General features: G+C 49.1%; 1 protein-coding gene across 2 annotated transcripts; it reads right to left on the bottom strand.

Annotated features, from left to right (window-relative positions):
• Positions 1-7,332: 7,332 nt before the first annotated feature.
• LOC111527164 (uncharacterized protein KIAA1143-like) lies at positions 7,333-8,015 on the bottom strand. 2 transcript variants are annotated; one of them, XM_023193363.3, is made up of 2 exons: positions 7,743-8,015; positions 7,333-7,687 (listed from the first exon to the last, which is right to left on the bottom strand). In XM_023193363.3, the coding sequence occupies exons 1-2, from the start codon at positions 7,999-8,001 to the stop codon at positions 7,482-7,484; spliced, it is 465 nt and encodes a 154-aa protein (XP_023049131.2). In that variant the 5' UTR covers positions 8,002-8,015; the 3' UTR covers positions 7,333-7,481. The 2 variants fall into 2 exon arrangements, with proteins under 2 accessions (XP_023049131.2, XP_023049130.2); XM_023193362.3 differs by having other exon boundaries at positions 7,333-8,015.
• Between the last annotated feature and the right edge of the window lie 9,132 nt (positions 8,016-17,147).

Below are 17,147 nucleotides of genomic sequence, written 5' to 3'. Positions count from 1 at the left end.
GGCTAAGTTTTTGTATTTTTAGTAGAGACGGGGTTTCACCATGTTAGCCAGGATGGTCTCAATCTCCTGACCTTGTGATTCACTCGCCTCAGCCTCCCAAAGTGCTGGGATTCCAGGCGTGAGCCACCACGCCTGGTCAATTATTATTATTACCTTATTAGTATTTTTTTTTTTAAACAGGGTCTTACTCTGTCGCCCAAGCTGGAGTGAAATGGCACAACCACGGCTCATTGCAGCCTCAACCTCCTGGGCTCAATCGATCCTCCCACCTCAGCCTCCTGAGTAGCTAGGACTACAGGCATACGCCACCATGCCAGCTAATTTTTTTTTTTTTTTTTTTTGAGACAGGGTCTTACTCTGTCACCCAAGCTGGAGTACAGTGGCACAATCACGGCTCACTGAAAGCCTTGACCTCCTGGGTTCAGGTGATCCTCCCACCTCAGCCTCCTGAGTAGCTGGGACCATGGGTGCACACAACCATACCCGGCTAATTTTTTTATTTTTAGTAGAGATGGGGTTTCGCCATGTTGCTCAGGCTGGTCTCAGACTCCCGACCTCAGGTGATCCACCTCGGCCTCCCAAAGTACTGAGATTACAGGTGTGAGCCACCGTACCCGGCCTACATCACGTGTGCTACTATTTCTAAAGATCAAGGACTGTGATTTATGCATATTAAAAGTGACAAGTATATATTTGTGCTGTGTGTATTTTGTGTGACTTCCTGTGCCTTCTAATGCAATTTCTGAAGAGAAAACTCTGTAATATGTTCTGCAGAGTGCGATACATGTTGAGGCTCATTTATACATATTTTAAAACAGTAATTTTCAGAATAGCCAAGTCAATTCATGTAACATCCTAGCTAAACACCAGTGGGGACATTCTCCTTAAGTGAACCACATACACAGAGAGAGAGAGTTCTGTAACCAGAGCACACTGGCTAATTCTTCATAGGATGCCAAATCACTCTCCTTGGGCTTCTTGTAACACCCACTACAATTATGATTCTGGGACCGTTTCCATTGCAGATCCCCTCTTTCCACACCCCTTTAAAAGGCAGCTGTGATATTTGGCTTCTAACCAAGGCCTGCCGCATCCACAATTCTCTACATTTTATTTATATTTCATGTGCAGTGTGTTTGAACCCTCCCTTCTCCAGGTGCCAGATGCTGGTTTGGACACAGTCCAGTGGAAAGTGCTTTCCTATAAAATAAGAAAAGTAAAAAACGGAACAAAACTCCTCTTTATATCAGACTTGTGCCAAGTATACCAAAGTTAATACTCTAATATTTGCAATATTTGCAGTCCTCCAAATTCCGTCTTCACCGGCTTCCGTACCAAATACCTTGCCCTTTGGGCTGCCATGGCATGCAAATGCTGATAAGCCTTTTACATTTCTTTAGTTTTCATAATTTTGAAAGTGTCGGAGTGTAGGACTCTAACACTCTTTCAATAGTGCCTAACCCATGTACCCAATGCATAGGCTTTTCAGATAGGATTTGGATGAGATGATAAAACATTGTAACCATTTACAGGACTTTATTTTATTTTTTGAGACGGAGTCTCGCTCTGTCGCCCAGGCTGGAGTGTAGTGGCTGGATCTCAGCTCACTGCAAGCTCCGCCTCCCAGGTTCACGCCATTCTCCTGGCTCAGCCTCCCGAGTAGCTGGGACTACAGGCGCCCGCCACCTTGCCTGGCTAGTTTTTTGTATTTTTTAGTAGAGACGGGGTTTCACCGTGTTTGCCAGGATGGTCTCGGTCTCCTGACCTCGTGATCCACCCGCCTCGGCCTCCTAAAGTGCTGGGATTACAGGCTTGAGCCACCGCACCCGGCCCCATTTACAGGATTTTAAATGATATCTAGTAACTGTATTTTTATATATAAATATATAAATACATAAAAAATATATAAACAAAAATACATAAATATATAAAAATCTATATATAAAATCTATCTATCTATCTATATATATATATTTTGAGATGGAGTCTCGCTGTTTCCCAGCTGAAGTGCAGTGGCGTGATTTCGGCTCACTGCAAACTCCACCTCCCGGGTTCACGCCATTCTCCTGCCTCAGCCTCCCGAGTAGCTGGGACTACAGGCGCCCCCTACCATGCCCGGCTAATTTTTTGTATTTTTAGTAGAGACAAGTTTTCACCGTGTTAGCCAGGATGATCTCGATCTCCTGACTTCGTGATCTGCCCGCCTCGGCCTCCCAAAGTGCTGGGATTACAGGTGTGAGCCACCGTGCCCGGCCTAGTAACTTAATATATATATGAGTAGCTTTAAATGTTTTCACCAAGGCCGGGCAGTGGCTTATGCCTGTAATCCCAGAACTTTGGGAGGCTGAGGCGGGCGGATCACTTGAGGCCAGGAGTTTGAGACCAGCCTGGCCAATATGGTGTAAACCCCGTCTCTATTAAAAATACAAAAAATTAGTCGGTGCATGCCAGTAATCACAGCTACTTGGGAGGTGGTGCATGCCTGTAATCCCAGCTACTTGGGAGGCTGAGGCAGGAGAATCACTTGAATTCGGTAGGTGGAGGTTGCAGTGAGCTGAGATTGCGCCACTGCGCTCCAGCCTGGGCAACAGAGTAAGACTCTGTCTCAAAAAAAAAAAAGGTTCCCCAAAAAAGTGATGCTTTCTGTGTGTGTTTTAGAATAATATTGTCCCTACAGTGGCACAGACTTTCAGCATGAGAGTCTCCTAAGAATTAAGGTGGAATTCGACTTTACAGTAGGATTCTAGCGTGTTGGAAGGCGGTCCTCCATCTAAGATCTTACCTGTGTCATGAGCAATACTATCAGGTGACTAAGGAAGTGGATATAACTGGTAGAGACACCATCCACTTTCTGCTCTCATCTGCACCTCTCCCACCTGTTTTATATGGTAACATTTCACCGAGCTGAAACTCTGCACCGTTCCTTCTTCTACCCTAGAAAAACGGAGAGCCATCGATGTGAACGCATATGTTTTGTGCCAAAAGCTTGAAGTTATATTCTGAGGTTTAAATTAGCTCCCGCAAAGCGTCCCGTCATTTGTGTATGTGGAAAGCGGCTGTAAAATAAAAGCATTGCGCCTGGTGTCCCTGCAGTGTCTTTTCACAGATGGAGTTTGGTCGGCCTCATTTTTCACTCTTTCCATTAGGTGGCGATGGATACCCAGGAAATACTCTCCAAAGCGCGGTGGGAGCTCTGAGGGGCGCGTTTTCAGTTTTTATTTTTTTGCTTTCGCTGAGTCGTTAGTAGCTGATCCACACTGGCGGCCTGTTATTGTGGCTGGGCTCGGATCTGCACCTGCTTCGTGCGCCTGTGGATTGGGTTGGGGGGAGGCGCTGGGTGGCCCGAGGACTCGCCACGGACCACCTGTTTTTTGTTTGTTTGTTTTGGTTTGCTTTGTTTTGAGATGGAGTCTCGATCTGTTGTCCAGGCTGGAGTGCAGTGGCGCGATCTCAGCTCACTGCGGCCTCCGCCTCCCGGGTTCAAGCGATTCTCCTGCCTCAGCCTCCCGAGTAGCTGGGATTACAGGTGTGCGCCACCACGCCCGGCTATTTTTTGTACTTTTAGTAGAGGCGGGGGTTTCACCATATTGGCCAAGCTAGTCTCGAACTCCTGACTTTGTGATCCACCCACCCTGGCCTCCCAAAGTGCTGAGATTACACCGCCCCCGGCCCAGACCACCTGTTTAATCCAGTTTCTCCCTAAGCATCGGGGAGTATCCTGCCAGCTGGCAGGGGAAAAAAAAAACTCTCGAAATGTTCTCAAGTATGCATAGACTTGCCATAAGGATGGAGCCGATTCAGGAGCGCGGCCAGCGTTGGTCTGGAGGCCCCGCGGCGTCCTCTGCATCCATTTGTGGGGCTGGAAGACAGATTCGCTGGGGGCAGTGGCCCCGGCGACCCCTGGACGGAAATCCCACACTGCGACCTGGCACCCTAACCGGACCCCACCAGAAGCTGCGAGGGCGTCCTCGGCCCCCTTAGAACAGCTTGAAACACACAGAGGAGGCAGTGTCCAGCCAGGCCCGGCCTGATGCAGTGAGGACGGCGGGTCCTAGAAGCATCTTAGGGTCAGTGGGGCCTGGAGCGGCCTAAGGGTCAGGCTTCGTGCAGGGAGAGGAGCGGGAAAAGGCCCGGGAGGAACAGGAAGGGGGTGAGGAGCTCCGCGGGGAGGGGGCGGGATCCCTGGAGAAGGTCTGGAGGGAATTTAGAATCGGGGAGTGGAGAGAAAATGCGGGCCGGGCTGCAGCCCGGGAAAGCGCCGGCTCAGCGGGTCCTTCTCCTTTCTTCACTTCGGCTCCGGGCTTTCCAGGGAGAGTGCAGCGTTTCGGGTCCGGCTTCTCGCCCAAGCGGTCACCCCGCGCACCGCGGCCGGCAGCTGCGGACCCCGCCGGGGCGGAGTGCTGGGGACCCGGCCAGCCGCAAAGGGGGCGTGGCAAGGGCCTCTGAGGGGGCGTGGTGCGGGCGGGAGGAGGGGGCGTGGCGCGGGCGGACGGAGGGGGCGTGGCGTGGGCGGCCTTGGTGGGCGGGGCTCCGCTCTCCCCAGCGCTCGCCGCCGCCGCCGCCGCCGCTGCCGCCTGCTGCCTCCGCGCGGACCGTGGAGCGGGGTCGCAGCCGCCCGACCGCCCTGCGGTGGGCCAGGATGTCGGGCTTCCTGGAGGAGCTGCTGGGCGAGAAGCTGGTGACGGGCGGCGGCGAGGAGGTGGACGTGCACTCGCTGGGCGCCCGCGGCATCTCGCTGCTGGGGCTCTACTTCGGCTGCAGCCTCAGCGCCCCCTGCGCGCAGCTCAGCGCCAGCCTGGCCGCCTTCTACGGGCGCCTGCGGGGGGACGCGGCGGCCGGGCCGGGGCCGGGGCCGGGGGCGGGGGCCGGGGCGGCGGCGGAGCCCGAGCCGCGGCGGCGCCTGGAGATCGTCTTCGTGTCCTCGGACCAGGACCAGCGGCAGTGGCAGGACTTCGTGCGGGACATGCCGTGGCTGGCGCTGCCCTACAAGGAGAAGCACAGGAAGGTGAGCGGCGCGGGCCTCGCCCGCCCCAGCCCGCCCCCACCCCCTTACCACTGCCCGTCCCTCACCCCCTTACCCCTGCCCTCCCCCAAACCCGTTGTTCCCCTGCCCGCCCCCACCCCTCTGACTCCTGTCCCCCGCCCCCCACCCCACTACCCCCCTCTTCTCCAGCCCGCCGTCCCCTCCTTTGCCCCTCCCCTCCGCGCTGAGCCCCCACCCCCATCCCAGGACCCCTCTCTGGCTCGGGTGCTGCGCTGCGCCCGGCCTGGAAAGTTGGACCCGCCTCGGCCCCTGGGACCCCGGCTCGAGCCCCTCCGTCCTTACGCGCTGGGAGCCTCGGGTGGGGGCGGCTGCTCTCTGGGATCCCGGTTCTGCGACCCCTTCACCCCGGAGCGCAGGCGCCGGGAGGGGCCCCTTCCTGCTTCCGCCGCCGACCCCCGTGGATTCCCACAGTGGGGAGGGGAAGGGAGGGGAGGGGAGGGGAGGGCGCGCGCCCCCCGCCTGTGGTGCCCAAACCAGCACGTTTCCTTTCTTTCCGGGAGAAACCTGCCTTCCCCGGGGACCGGGGACCTGGGGGCCGAGGCCGAGGTCAGGAGAGGCGGCCGGTGACCGTGGCCGTGGCTGTGGCCGAGAAGGGCGCTCACGGCTCCGTCTCCCCCGCCCCAGGCCGAGTTCGCGGCCACCGGGGAGCTCTGCATTGTCTGGTGGTCCAGCCTCCTCCCCAGACGACTCCCGGGCGCGGGAACAGCCCGGGCCGTGCAGAGCTCAGCTGCGTGATGGCCCCTGAGGTCCCGGCGATCTTCGAATTAAGGACTGAGCTGACCCCGTCGATGCACATTGACTGGAAGGAGGATTTGGGGAAATGGATACTTTGCTGTCAACTTCTCGTGCCTCCCCATTTGCTGCCGAGATGAGTTTGGATTTCTGAGTGTGTCCCTTGGGTGAGGATGTCTGTCTCTGTTACAATAGAGCACATCCAGGACATTTTCTAATGAATGGAGTCAGAAAAAGTTTTGGAGCGCTGTTGCTTCGTGAGTGGATCTGATGCAACGTGTGAATCCAGCCCCCTTCCCTTTTTGAGGAAAGCCTGCTTCTGGAGTGGACAGAAGGGCTATTCTGGGGGCGTTTAGTTTCCTCTGGGGAGCATGGCGAGGCGTGCCACGTGTTCCTTTTATATGTACAGAATGTTGTTGAGAAGCATGATTTAGGTTCAGTGGGAGCAAAAGGCTTATACTGTGACCCAAAATGTCTTGAGTAAATCATCCATCCCAAAGCAGTGTGAGGTCGAGATTTGGGATTTAAAGTATGAAATACAGTTGATGCAATGCAGTTTGTAAATTTAACATTCGGAAAACATAGGTTCACTAACCACTCAGAGGCAAGAGTTGTCATTTTTTTACCGCTTTTTAGGTTATTTTGCCCATTTTGATTGACATGCTTGATATAGTATGAATATGCATGGCCAGTACTTTTTGATTCAAAATGCAAGAATGCTTTGTTTTCCTTGGTGGTGGTTTTTGTGATACGTTCGTGGAGAAATAATGTTCAGAAAGTGATTTACCAAAAAAGATGTTCATTGTTATGGCAAGTTTCTGTTGTAATAATGTCCTTATCCGGCAATACAAATGATTTCTAGCTTTTGAAAACATAGAATTATGGTAAAATGTTACCGGCTTAACAGCCTATTGTTGTGTTTTTTACTGAAGAGGAAATACATTTTTTGGATAGTAAAGATACGGGGCAAACAGATGTTTTGCAAATGCTTGGAGCTTTTTCCGAGAAAGGAGAATATTGGATAGGACACGGGCCATGGGTGGCTTTCTATGCCCTGGACAGGCTCTTTGAGTGACGAAAAGTATTCTGCGGCCCTAGCCTGGACCTGCTGATTCCTCTGAACCTGGATGACACAGGGCAGACTCTCATTTGAAAATACAGTTCAGAGTGCTGGACATGCCCAAACCCTGGTGCGTTAGCATCTTAAACATTTATTTTTTTGCCCAGAGTTTTTCTGACTTACATCCTATACTTCATTCTCTAAAACCAGTCCAGTTTTCAAGGAGGTAGTTTCTGCCCTTGGTCGTGGACAAACCACTCAAGATCTGACCCCAGAAACGTTCTTCTTCTCAGGGATGTATACCAGGTAAAAAGACTCCAGCTGTCCTTCTTTTTTTTTTGTATTTATAAAATTTTGTTTACACACAAAAAAATGTATTTTGCTTAAAAATATAATTTACATACATATCCAACCACACAAGGGAAATAACAAAATGTTAATACTAGCTAATTTCTATAGAGTTGGCATTTTAAGTCAGGGGTCAGTACCCCTCTGATTGATGAATAGATGTAGTTTATTAAATTTTTTTCTCTATTTCCTAAACTTTCTATAAGGAACTTGTAGTATCTTTATAATAGGGAAAAATGTTATTTTAAAAAACACTCCATATACTTTCAAAGTAGACTAAATTCAAAATATTTACACTTACTCATTTTCATCTTCGTTGTCAAAAGAAAGGAGGCTACTATTTTTAATTTGTTTTTGTGAGCTCTTTTTGACCGAGTCCTGATTTATTTCATCTTCATTTGGTTTCTTCTTTTTTGAGCTTGCTGTTAAACCTGAATATTTTTCATCTGAGGGACGCCTGACTGGTTTTCGGTATATGATTCTTCCATCAGCTGGAGCTGGTTCTTCATCTGAGCAAAACCAGAATTTTTAAGAACTTCCTTCTCCTCATTATTTTGCCTTTATCTGCTTTGGCAGCCTTTATTTCTGCTTTAATTTTCATGACTTCTTCAACTGACAGGTCTCCCTTTTTCAAAACCACCACTTGAGGCTGTTCATCTTCTTTGTCACTGTGATCCCCATCTTCATCTGGGGGCTGAGGCTGAATTCTCTTAGTCTCTGTGGTGGGTCCCTCCCTGTAGCCGACCCGTTCCTTGAAGCGGGCCAGAAACGCTGGCTCGGCTGGCCGTACGTACGATACCTGGTTCCGCTTGCTCATGGTAGCTCTAGGTAAAGCCAGCTGTCCTTCTTATGGAAAACATACTCTTGGAAATTACAAAAGCTATGTACTGACTTTAAAAGGAATTATTGCCGGGCCTGGTGGCTCACGCCTGTTATCCCAGCACTTTGGGAGACCGAGGCTGGCGGATAACCTGAGGTCGGGAGTTTGAGACCAACCTGACCAACATGGAGAAACCCCGTCTCTACTAAAAATACAAAATTAGCCGGGCGTGGTGGCTCCTGCCTGTAATCCCAGCTACTAGGGAGGCTGAGGCAGGAGAATCGCTTGAACCCGGGAGGTGGAGGTTGTGGTGAGCCGAGTTCGTGCCATTGCATCCCAGCCTGAGCAAAAAAAAAAAAAAAAAAAAAAAAAGGAATTATTTTCCCTCTTGAAACCAAAGAGATGTGGAACAAATGCCTTTTCTGTAACTGAGTTTTTGTCTCGTTTGAAGTTAGGGTGCTTAGAAGCCTGTGAGCTAATGATGCTAATTTCACCATCAGAACAAGTGAAGAGCAAGTTCTGCCAGCTCAGGGTACTGGATGGGTGAACACGTCTTCTTGATGGACCCTGTCCACGTCGTTTCACCAACTATAAAAATAGACCTAGAGAAGGGAATTTTGTTTTACACTGAAAGGAAACCGAAGTTTCAGATTGCTAATTTTTTTTAAAGTTCTCATTAACGTTTGTTCTTTAAACCCATGCGTATACTTCTTTCCATTGGGATAACAAAGGATATGGTTCTGATTAGTTATTGGCTGGCATTTCTCTAAAGAAAATTGAAAAATTTTGGTAGGGAAAGAAAATGCTGTGTGGTATTTCTTTTTTTCTTTTATTAATTTCTCCTTTATATAGTAAAAAAGCCCGGGGATGACCATATATGTTAAGCCTGCATTTTGCCTGGTTCCTCTCACCTTGACTGGAACTGTGAGAAAACACCAAAAAAAAAAAAAAAAAAGGAAAAAATTTAAAAAAAAATTCCTTATACAGTTTTTCCTGTTTCTGCCTGTTGTTGTGGTAGGCACAAAAGTAATTGAAGCTTATTTATTTATTTATTTATTTATTTATTTTGAGACAGAGTCTCGCTCTGTCGCCCAGGCTGGAGTGCAGTGGCTCAATCTCTGCTTGCTGCAAGCTCCGCCTCCTGGGTTCACGCCATTCTCCTGCCTTAGCCTCCTGAGTAGCTGGGACTACAGGCGCCCGCCAGCATGCCTGGCTAATTTTTTTTGTATTTTTAGTAGAGACGGGGTTTCACTGTGTTAGCCAGGATGGTCTCTGTCTCCTGACCTCGTGGTCTGCCAGCCTCGGCCTCCCAAAGTGCTGGGATTACAGGCGTGAGCCACTGCACCTGGCCTGAAGCTTAATTTTTTTGGCTTCCAAAACACGTACTATTTCAGCTTCCAAAACACACAGTATTATATATCTGTGCAGAAATTGTAATTAGATGGTAATAGAACTTTGCATTTATAAGAACAATTTTATCAGCAAGTCTATAATCCTGAAGTTAAGGCAGTTGGACTTGTTTTAATAAGAAGGTTGGTAGATGGTTTTCAGATTTCTAGGGAGAAAGAATGTGATCGATAGTCAGGAGGCGGTGAGATTTGGACTTGGGGGACTTGGTCTGTCCCTTTGGATTAGTATGTTACTCACTCTTCAAGACTGGAGAGGTCCGTCTCCGGGCCGACTCCGGCCTCATAGAAGTGAGCACTGGTTTTGAATTTAAAGCCACAGAGCTCAACTTTGGGCTGGATGCCTGATCAAAAACATACGGTCAGTGGGTGCACTGACATCCAAGGGTGCAGAGCACTGGCTTCCTCTGGACGGTTTTGTGAGGCTCTCGTGTGGCCCCAGGACTTCTGCATGGCGAAGGGGAAGAGAAAGTCTGCAGAGTCAGCGGACCCTGGTCCGGTATCCCTGGTCAGCCTGCTCCAGCCAGGAGAAGTGCAGTCTCTGGCTGCTCTGCTTCTTTCAGTCAGACTAAATGAGAAGCTTGGCTGAGAACTGACCTGAATCCCTTTGACCCTATGGGTGGGACAGGATTTGGTAGCAACCTCAACAGTTTTAGAACTCCAGTTCTGCCAGTCTTCCTTGAATCCAAACACTGCAGCCCGGAAGAGAATAGTTTCTGTGACACACTGTATCTTCCCTTTGTATTTACTTTCAAGGTGGGAAAAGATGGCAAAAAGGTACAGTTTTGAAAATGGGGATTTTCTGCCTTCTTCATAAGAAGCCCGGACCACACAGGACAGGCTCCCACTGGTGACTGTGTTTCTAGGACTTGGGCCAATCTATTAGTAATAAAGGACAAGAGTCCAATTAAGGAGCAGGGCAGGTGTGATGGCTCACACCTGTAATCCAGCACTGTGGGAGGCCAAGGTGGGGGGATCATTTGAGCCTAGGAGTTTGAGACCAGCTTGGGCAATAAGGTGAAACATTGTCTCTACAAAAAATAACAGTCAGCTGGTCATGGTGGTGTGTACCTGTGGTCCCAGCTACTCAGGAGACTGAGGCAGGGGGATTGCTTAAACCCAGGAGGTTGAGGCTGCAGTGAGCCATGTTTGTGTCACTACGCTCCAGCCTGGACAGCAGAGCAAGACCCTGTCTTAAATAAATAAAAAATAAATACATAAAAATAAAGTAATAAGAGCGGTGTTCCTTGAGAGGCTTTTTCATCTTCCATTATTTGTAATATATTTTTTAATCTCATTTTTTTCTGTATAATAAGGCAGTCTAATATATGGCTTAAAATATAGATTATTTTGTTCTTCTGCTTGAGTTCATGTTCTGGCTCTGCCGTTTATTAGCTGTGTGTCCTTGTGCAAGGCACTGTACATCTCTGTGCCTCAGGTTCCTTCTCCATTTGTGAAAGGGACGGGATAATAGCACCTGCCTTATTGTTGTAAAGGCTATGTGAGATGATACGCACGTGCCTGGCGTAGAGTAAGTGCTCAATACATGCTAACTATTGTTGTTTTTAGATAAATGATCGTTAAGTTTAGTCATTCATTTCATAGCTTGAGCCTTTGGAATCTATCACGTTACAGAACTGCTAAAGTGTTAGGAGGTGTATTTTTAAACTTTTCAAACCAATGACTTTTACAAGCATGCAGGGGGATTTGATGAAGGAGTCAAAAAAATTGCCCTACAACGGCCAGGCACCATGGCTCACACCTGTCATCCCAGCACTTTGGGAGGCCGAGGTGGGTGGGTCACTTGAGGTCAGGAGTTCAAGACCAGCCTGGGCAACATAGTGTAACCCCATCGCTACTAAAAATACAAAAAATTAGCAGGGCGTGGTGGCGGGTGCCTGTGTTGTCCCAGCTACTCTGGAGGCTGAGGCAGGAGAATCGCTTGAACGCGGGAGGTGGAGTTTGCAGCGAGCTGAGATGGCACCACTGCACTCCAGCCTGGGTGACAGAGCGAGACTCCGTCTTGGGAAAAAAAAAATAAATTAAATCAAAAAAATTGCCCCACAAGAGATTGTAACTGCGAAGAAAGACCTAGAAGATTGAAACAACAAAAGCAAATGATGTGGAATAGTAAGTCCTGGGAAGTTACTGACACTTACTGAACTCTGTATTTATATCGGCCAGTGATGTTCCAGGCTGCCACTGAGCAATGGAGCCTGGGAGAGATTTTTTTTTTTTTTTTGAGACGGAGTCCCCCACGCTGGAGTGCAGTGGTGTGATCTCAGCTCACTGCAAGCTCCGCCTCCCAGGTTCACGCCGTTCTCCTGCCTCAACCTCCTGAGTAGCTGGGACTGCAGGTGCCCGCCACCACACCCAGCTAATTTTTTGTATTTTTAGTAGAGACGGGGTTTCACCGTGTTAGCCAGGATGGTCTCGGCCTCCTGACCTCAGGTGATCCGCCCACCTCGGCCTCCCAAAGTGCTGGGATTACAGGCGTGAGCCACCGCGCCGGGCCCTGGGAAAGATTTAAGTTACTATTAAGTTACCCTTTAAGTTACCCTTGTAACTTAAAGATGATCAGGTACTCTTCTTGAGAGAAATTATGTACAAAACAATCATTTTGTGGTTTCCCAAAGCTGTTAGCTGTGTCTTCCGCTGACCCTGTGTGCTTAACTCTGGGCCGGGTAGAGGTTGAAAGACTGCTGTTTCGCATGGGAAATGGAGGGTACCCGTCTCTGGAGCCGCAGAAACCCCACCTCTAGCATGGGCCTGCCTCCCGTCCCAGCTCTGGAATGCTGCAAGATAGGTTTGCTCAGACATGTAGGCATTGCAGGTTTACTACTCATCTCCCGGTGAGCAGCTCAGGCCTGCCTCTGAGTAGCCGTCCACAGCTCTTGCTAATCGATTTGTCTTCTGATCCAGGTTGGAATGTGAGCCAGAGCACAGAGGCAAGCCCTGGAAGTTAGGGTCACTGATTTTATTCTACTTTTTAAACAACTCCTACCTTTTGTTGGGAAGGCTTGTTGTCATGTGTGCACACATTTGAGAAAGCAGGCTTTGTGCACAGCTGGGGTCGGGGCTGAACAAGCCTCTTGGGGATCTTCCTTCCTTTTTCCTGACGGGGATCAGGGTTCCAGGGCTCCAGCTCCTGCCGTCCTGAACTAGGTGGGATCCTTCCTGCCTGATTTCATTTTGGCCAGGAGAGCACAGGCTTGGCATAGGATGTGTTTTCTTTTCTTTTTTCTTTTTTCAGATGGAGTCTGGCTCTGCCAGGCTGGAGTGCAGTGATGCAATCTCAGCTCACCACAACCTCCACCTCCTGGGTTCAAGTGATTCTCCTGCCTCAGCCTCCCGAGTAGCTGGGATTACAGGCGCCCGCCACCACGCCTGGCTAATTTTTATTTATTTATTTTTTTGAGATGGAGTTTTGCTCTTGTTGCCCAGGCTGGAGTACAATGGCACTATCTCAACTCACTGCAACCTCCACCTCCTGGGTTCAAGTGATTATCCTGCCTCAGCCTCCTGACTAGCTGGGAATACAGGTGCCCACCCCCACGCCTGGCTAATTTTGTGTTTTTAGTAGAGACAGGGTTTCTCCATGTTGGTCAGGCTGGTCTCCAACTCCCGATCTCAGGTGATCCGCCTGCCTTGGCCTCCCACAGTGCTGGGATTACAGGCGTGAGCCACCGTGCCTGGCCAATTTTTGTATTTTTATTAGAGACAGGGTTTCACCATGTTGGCCAGGCTGGTGTTGAACTCCTGACCTCAGCTGACCTGCCCGCCTCGGCCTCCAAAGTGCTGGGATTACAGATGTGAGCCAACGTGCCTGGTCTGTTTTTGTTTCTTAATGAGTGTTTTAAAGAAGACTTAAATGAGCAAATGGATGTCCCGGCTGGGCGAATCCCAGCAGCCTCTTGTGCAACTGGTTTGCTCTGTGATGCTGTGCTCAAAAATAGGAAGAACCTTGACTCTCCATTTTGGAAATGTCAAATATCTGAGCCCATTAACAGAGGCTCGGCTTGGCGCAGTGGCTCACGCCTGTAATCCTAGCACTGTGGGAAGCCGAGGTGGGCGGATCACCTGAGGTTGGGAGTTCGAGAACAGCCTGACCAACATGGAGAAACCCTGTCTCTACTGAAAATACAAAAGTAGCCGAGTGTGGTGGTGCATGCCTGTAATCCCAGCTACTCAGGAAACTGAGGCAGGAGAATCACTTGAACCTGGCAGGTGGAGGTTGTGTTGAGCTGAGATCACACCACTGCGCTCCAGTCTGGGGAACAAGAGCGAAACTCCATCCCAAAAAAAAAAAAAAAAATGCGTCTCTTACCTGCAGACCTATCATGCCACGCTTTAATATTTCATCGTTTGCATTTCTCTAGCATCTTTCTTCCAAAGAACTCAGAATGCATGCATATTACATCTTCCAGCAACTAGGAATCAGTAGATAGTCAGTGTTTTGACTTTTCAAAGTATGTTAGAGTTGGAGAATTGAAGCAAAGAGAACCGATTATTAGACCAGGGTTACAGTGTTGGATGAAAGAGCTTGGCTGAACTCCCTTAAATTCAACTTGGTCCTTTCTGTTCATGAAATTGTACCTTAAAAAATATTGACATCAAACGTTCTGCATGGAGGAGGAGGAGCTGCAAGTTCTCTTCAGATGGCTTTTTCTTCCTCTAGGTGTGCAGGGACCGCTCTGAAATAAGATAGAGGTAGTTGAACGGCTTGAAACATTCGCTGGTTGCTTGGAAGTCAGGAGAGCAAGAACCTTTTCTCTTGTGCTGCGTTTTTCCATGGTGGTGTTTTTTTCTAAGGGCCTTTTTAACGATTTGGCTTTTTTTTTTTTTTTTTTAGTTCCGCCAGTGAAGTGTCCCCAACTCCCCCTTCATCCCATGCAAAGCCTGCGGGCTGGTCTAGTCCGTTTTGTTCAGAGACAAAATTGAACTTCAGGTATCCTGCCGAGATCCTAGGACTAAATCAGTCCTCTCTTTTATGAGGTTTGCAGAAACTGCTGTTCCAACTTCCAGTGAAATCTCAAACATGTGCTTTCTGCTCCACGACCAGGCAGAAGCCCCAGTGCCATTACCCGGGAGTGAAACCCGTCATGGAAACTTTTGTTCTGGGGCCTCCGTGATTAAAAGCAAACGTAAATTTTCTGCGGTTTGCCGGTCATAACTCTCGGACCAGATACACAATGTGTTTTTGTATGAACGACATCAGAAAATCTTTAAAAAAAAAAAACAACGTAGGCCGGGAGCGGTGGCTCAAGCCTGTAATCCCAGCACTTTGGGAGGCCGAGATGGGCGGATCACGAGGTCAGGAGATCGAGACCATCCTGGCTGACACGATGAAACCCCATCTCTACTAAAAATGCAAAAAAATTAGCCGGGCGTGGCGGCGGGCGCCTGTAGTCCCAGCTACTCGGGAGGCGGAGGCGGGAGAATGGCGTGAACCCGGGAGGCGGAGCTTGCAGTGAGCCGAGATCGCGCCACAGCACTCCAGCCTGGGCGACTGAGCGAGACTCTGTCTCAAAAAAAAAAACAACGTAAGCTTAACTTCGTCGCTCCCTTCTGTCAAACCCGTCAGCCTCTCCCCCTGCTCCCCAGGGTCTTTGAGTACAGGCACCAATTACAGGTAAATTCAGATACTGTTTCTACAGTTAAGGACGGTTTTATCTCAGATTCTTGCTGAATAGTCACCAAACGGTGTGGTGAGTTCTGCTGTCCTGGGGATAGAGTTTTCTCTTTGTTTTCCTGGGAGAATTTCATGCAGATACATCAGTTCTACAGTTTTTTTTCTATGTCTTTTTTTGGTCAATATCTGAATGGATTTAGTCTGTTTAAAATCAGAAGGCATTGCTTTTTCTCCCGTTAAATGTGATCAGGTCAAGACGGTTTTCCTTTGATCGTGGTGGCTCACGGCACAGCTGCCTCATCTGTTACTCATTTTTCAGGTTTTGATGGAAAATCCGAAGATCAGGTGGGACCTCGTGCGACAGGGAAAAATCGCACTGTATCCCGAACAGGCGTGACTGTTGCTGTGAGTGCAGTGTTTTCTAGCTCTGGGCGTGTTGTTGATTGCAATCGAAAAAATTGTTTATAGCCATGATCCTTCACAAATACTCCATTATGATAGGTGAGTATTAAAGGTCTGTTGCCTGGTAGATGGAGAATAGAGACTGGAAATCCAGATCCAGGTTTCCTGGGTTTGCAGCTTGGCTCTTTCTGGGAGTGTGACTTTGGGGCCAGTTATGGAATTTCTCTGTCTCTGGTTTCCTGGTGAGTAAAATGGAGATAATGCTACCAGCCTCTTAGGGTGGTTGTTAAGTACTGAATGAGGTAATATTGGCAAGTACTCAGGATAGTGCCTGGTGCATAGCCGTGCCATTTAAATGTTTTACCCCAGGCGCTTTGGGATTCATTCCACATTTATGGTAGTTTGGATTATAGGAGAGAGGAATTCAGCCTTGTTACCTCTTTGTACCCCTCCCCCATTCCAAAGCACCTAGTTATTGTATCTTGAGACTATAGCAGAACCTGGTTTCTCTTCATATTTTGTTTCTTTTCTTTCTTCTCTTTTCTTTTTCTTTTTTGATACCATGTCTCCCTCTGTGGCCCAGGCTGGAGTGCAGAGGCACGATCTCAGCTCACTGCGACCTCTGCCTCTTAGGTTCAAGTGATTGTCCTGCCTCAGCCTCCTGAGTAGCTGGGATTACAGGTGCCTACCACCACGCCTGGCTAATTTTGTATTTGTAATAAAGACAGAGTTTCACCATCTTGACCAGGCTGGTCTTGAACTCCTGACCTCAAGTGATCCGCCTGCCTCAGCCTCTCAGAGTGCTGGGATTATAGGCGTGAGCCACCATGCCTGGCCTCTCTTCGTTTTCCTACTAGGACAATAATTATCTGTCAGTTGTTGATTTGGTGACATCTGTGTCTTTGATTGTTTGCTTGTTTATGTGAAAGTGGTCTTGCTCTGTTGCCCAGGCTGGAGTGCAGTGGCACAGTCAGAACTTGCTGCAGCCTTGACCTTCTGGGCCCAGGCAATCCTCCTACCTCAGCCTCCTGCATAGCTGGGACTGCAGGTGTGCACCAGCACGCCTGGCTGCATTTGCATGTCTTTGCATATGGGTGTAATTCTAGACCATCTCTTTGATCAGGTGTTCAGTTTTACTGAATGGATCCCGTACTTTTTTGAGCTGGTAGAGGCCAGGGGGAGATACTGGTCTGTGCATGTCTCTTGCTATTATTTATTTTGGAAAACTTTAAGTATCACGAAGGTAGAGAAAGCAGTACAGTGAATCCCCACATATCCTCCCCCATTCAATAGTCGTCAACGCATGGACACCTGCTGCCCCCCCAACTCCCTCAATGATCCTGAAGACAGTCCCAGCCGTCATCTCATTTGCTTCATAAGCATTTCACTAAGTAACCCTTAAAAAACATAACCATAGGCCGGGCGTGGTGGCTCATGCCTGTAATCCCATTACTTTGGGAGGCCGAGACAGGCGGATCACAAGGTCAGGAGATCGAGACCATCCTGGCTAACCCGGTGAAACCCCGTCTCTACTAAAAAATACAAAAAACTAGCCGGGCGAGGTGGCGGGTGCCTGTAGTCCCAGCTACTCGGGAGGCTGAGGCAGGAGAATTGGCGTGAACCTGGGAGGCGGAGCTTGCAGTGAGCTGAGATCCAGCCACTGCACTCCAGCCTGGGCAACAGAGCAAGACTCTGTCTCAAAA

This window comes from Piliocolobus tephrosceles, chromosome 16 (assembly GCF_002776525.5).
Source record: "Piliocolobus tephrosceles isolate RC106 chromosome 16, ASM277652v3, whole genome shotgun sequence".
Lineage (NCBI taxonomy): Eukaryota > Metazoa > Chordata > Mammalia > Primates > Cercopithecidae > Piliocolobus > Piliocolobus tephrosceles.
This window is presented reverse-complemented; position numbering and strand designations above follow the sequence as displayed.

Bases quoted from the DNA above. Each gene is read 5' to 3' on its own strand.
- LOC111527164 (XM_023193363.3), bottom strand. From the start codon at position 8,001: ATGAGCAAGCGGAACCAGGTATCGTACGTACGGCCAGCCGAGCCAGCG. The intron at 7,688-7,742 runs GCAAAATAATGA...GCTCAGATGAAG, and splicing joins GGCTGCCAAAGCAGATAAAG to AACCAGCTCCAGCTGATGGA.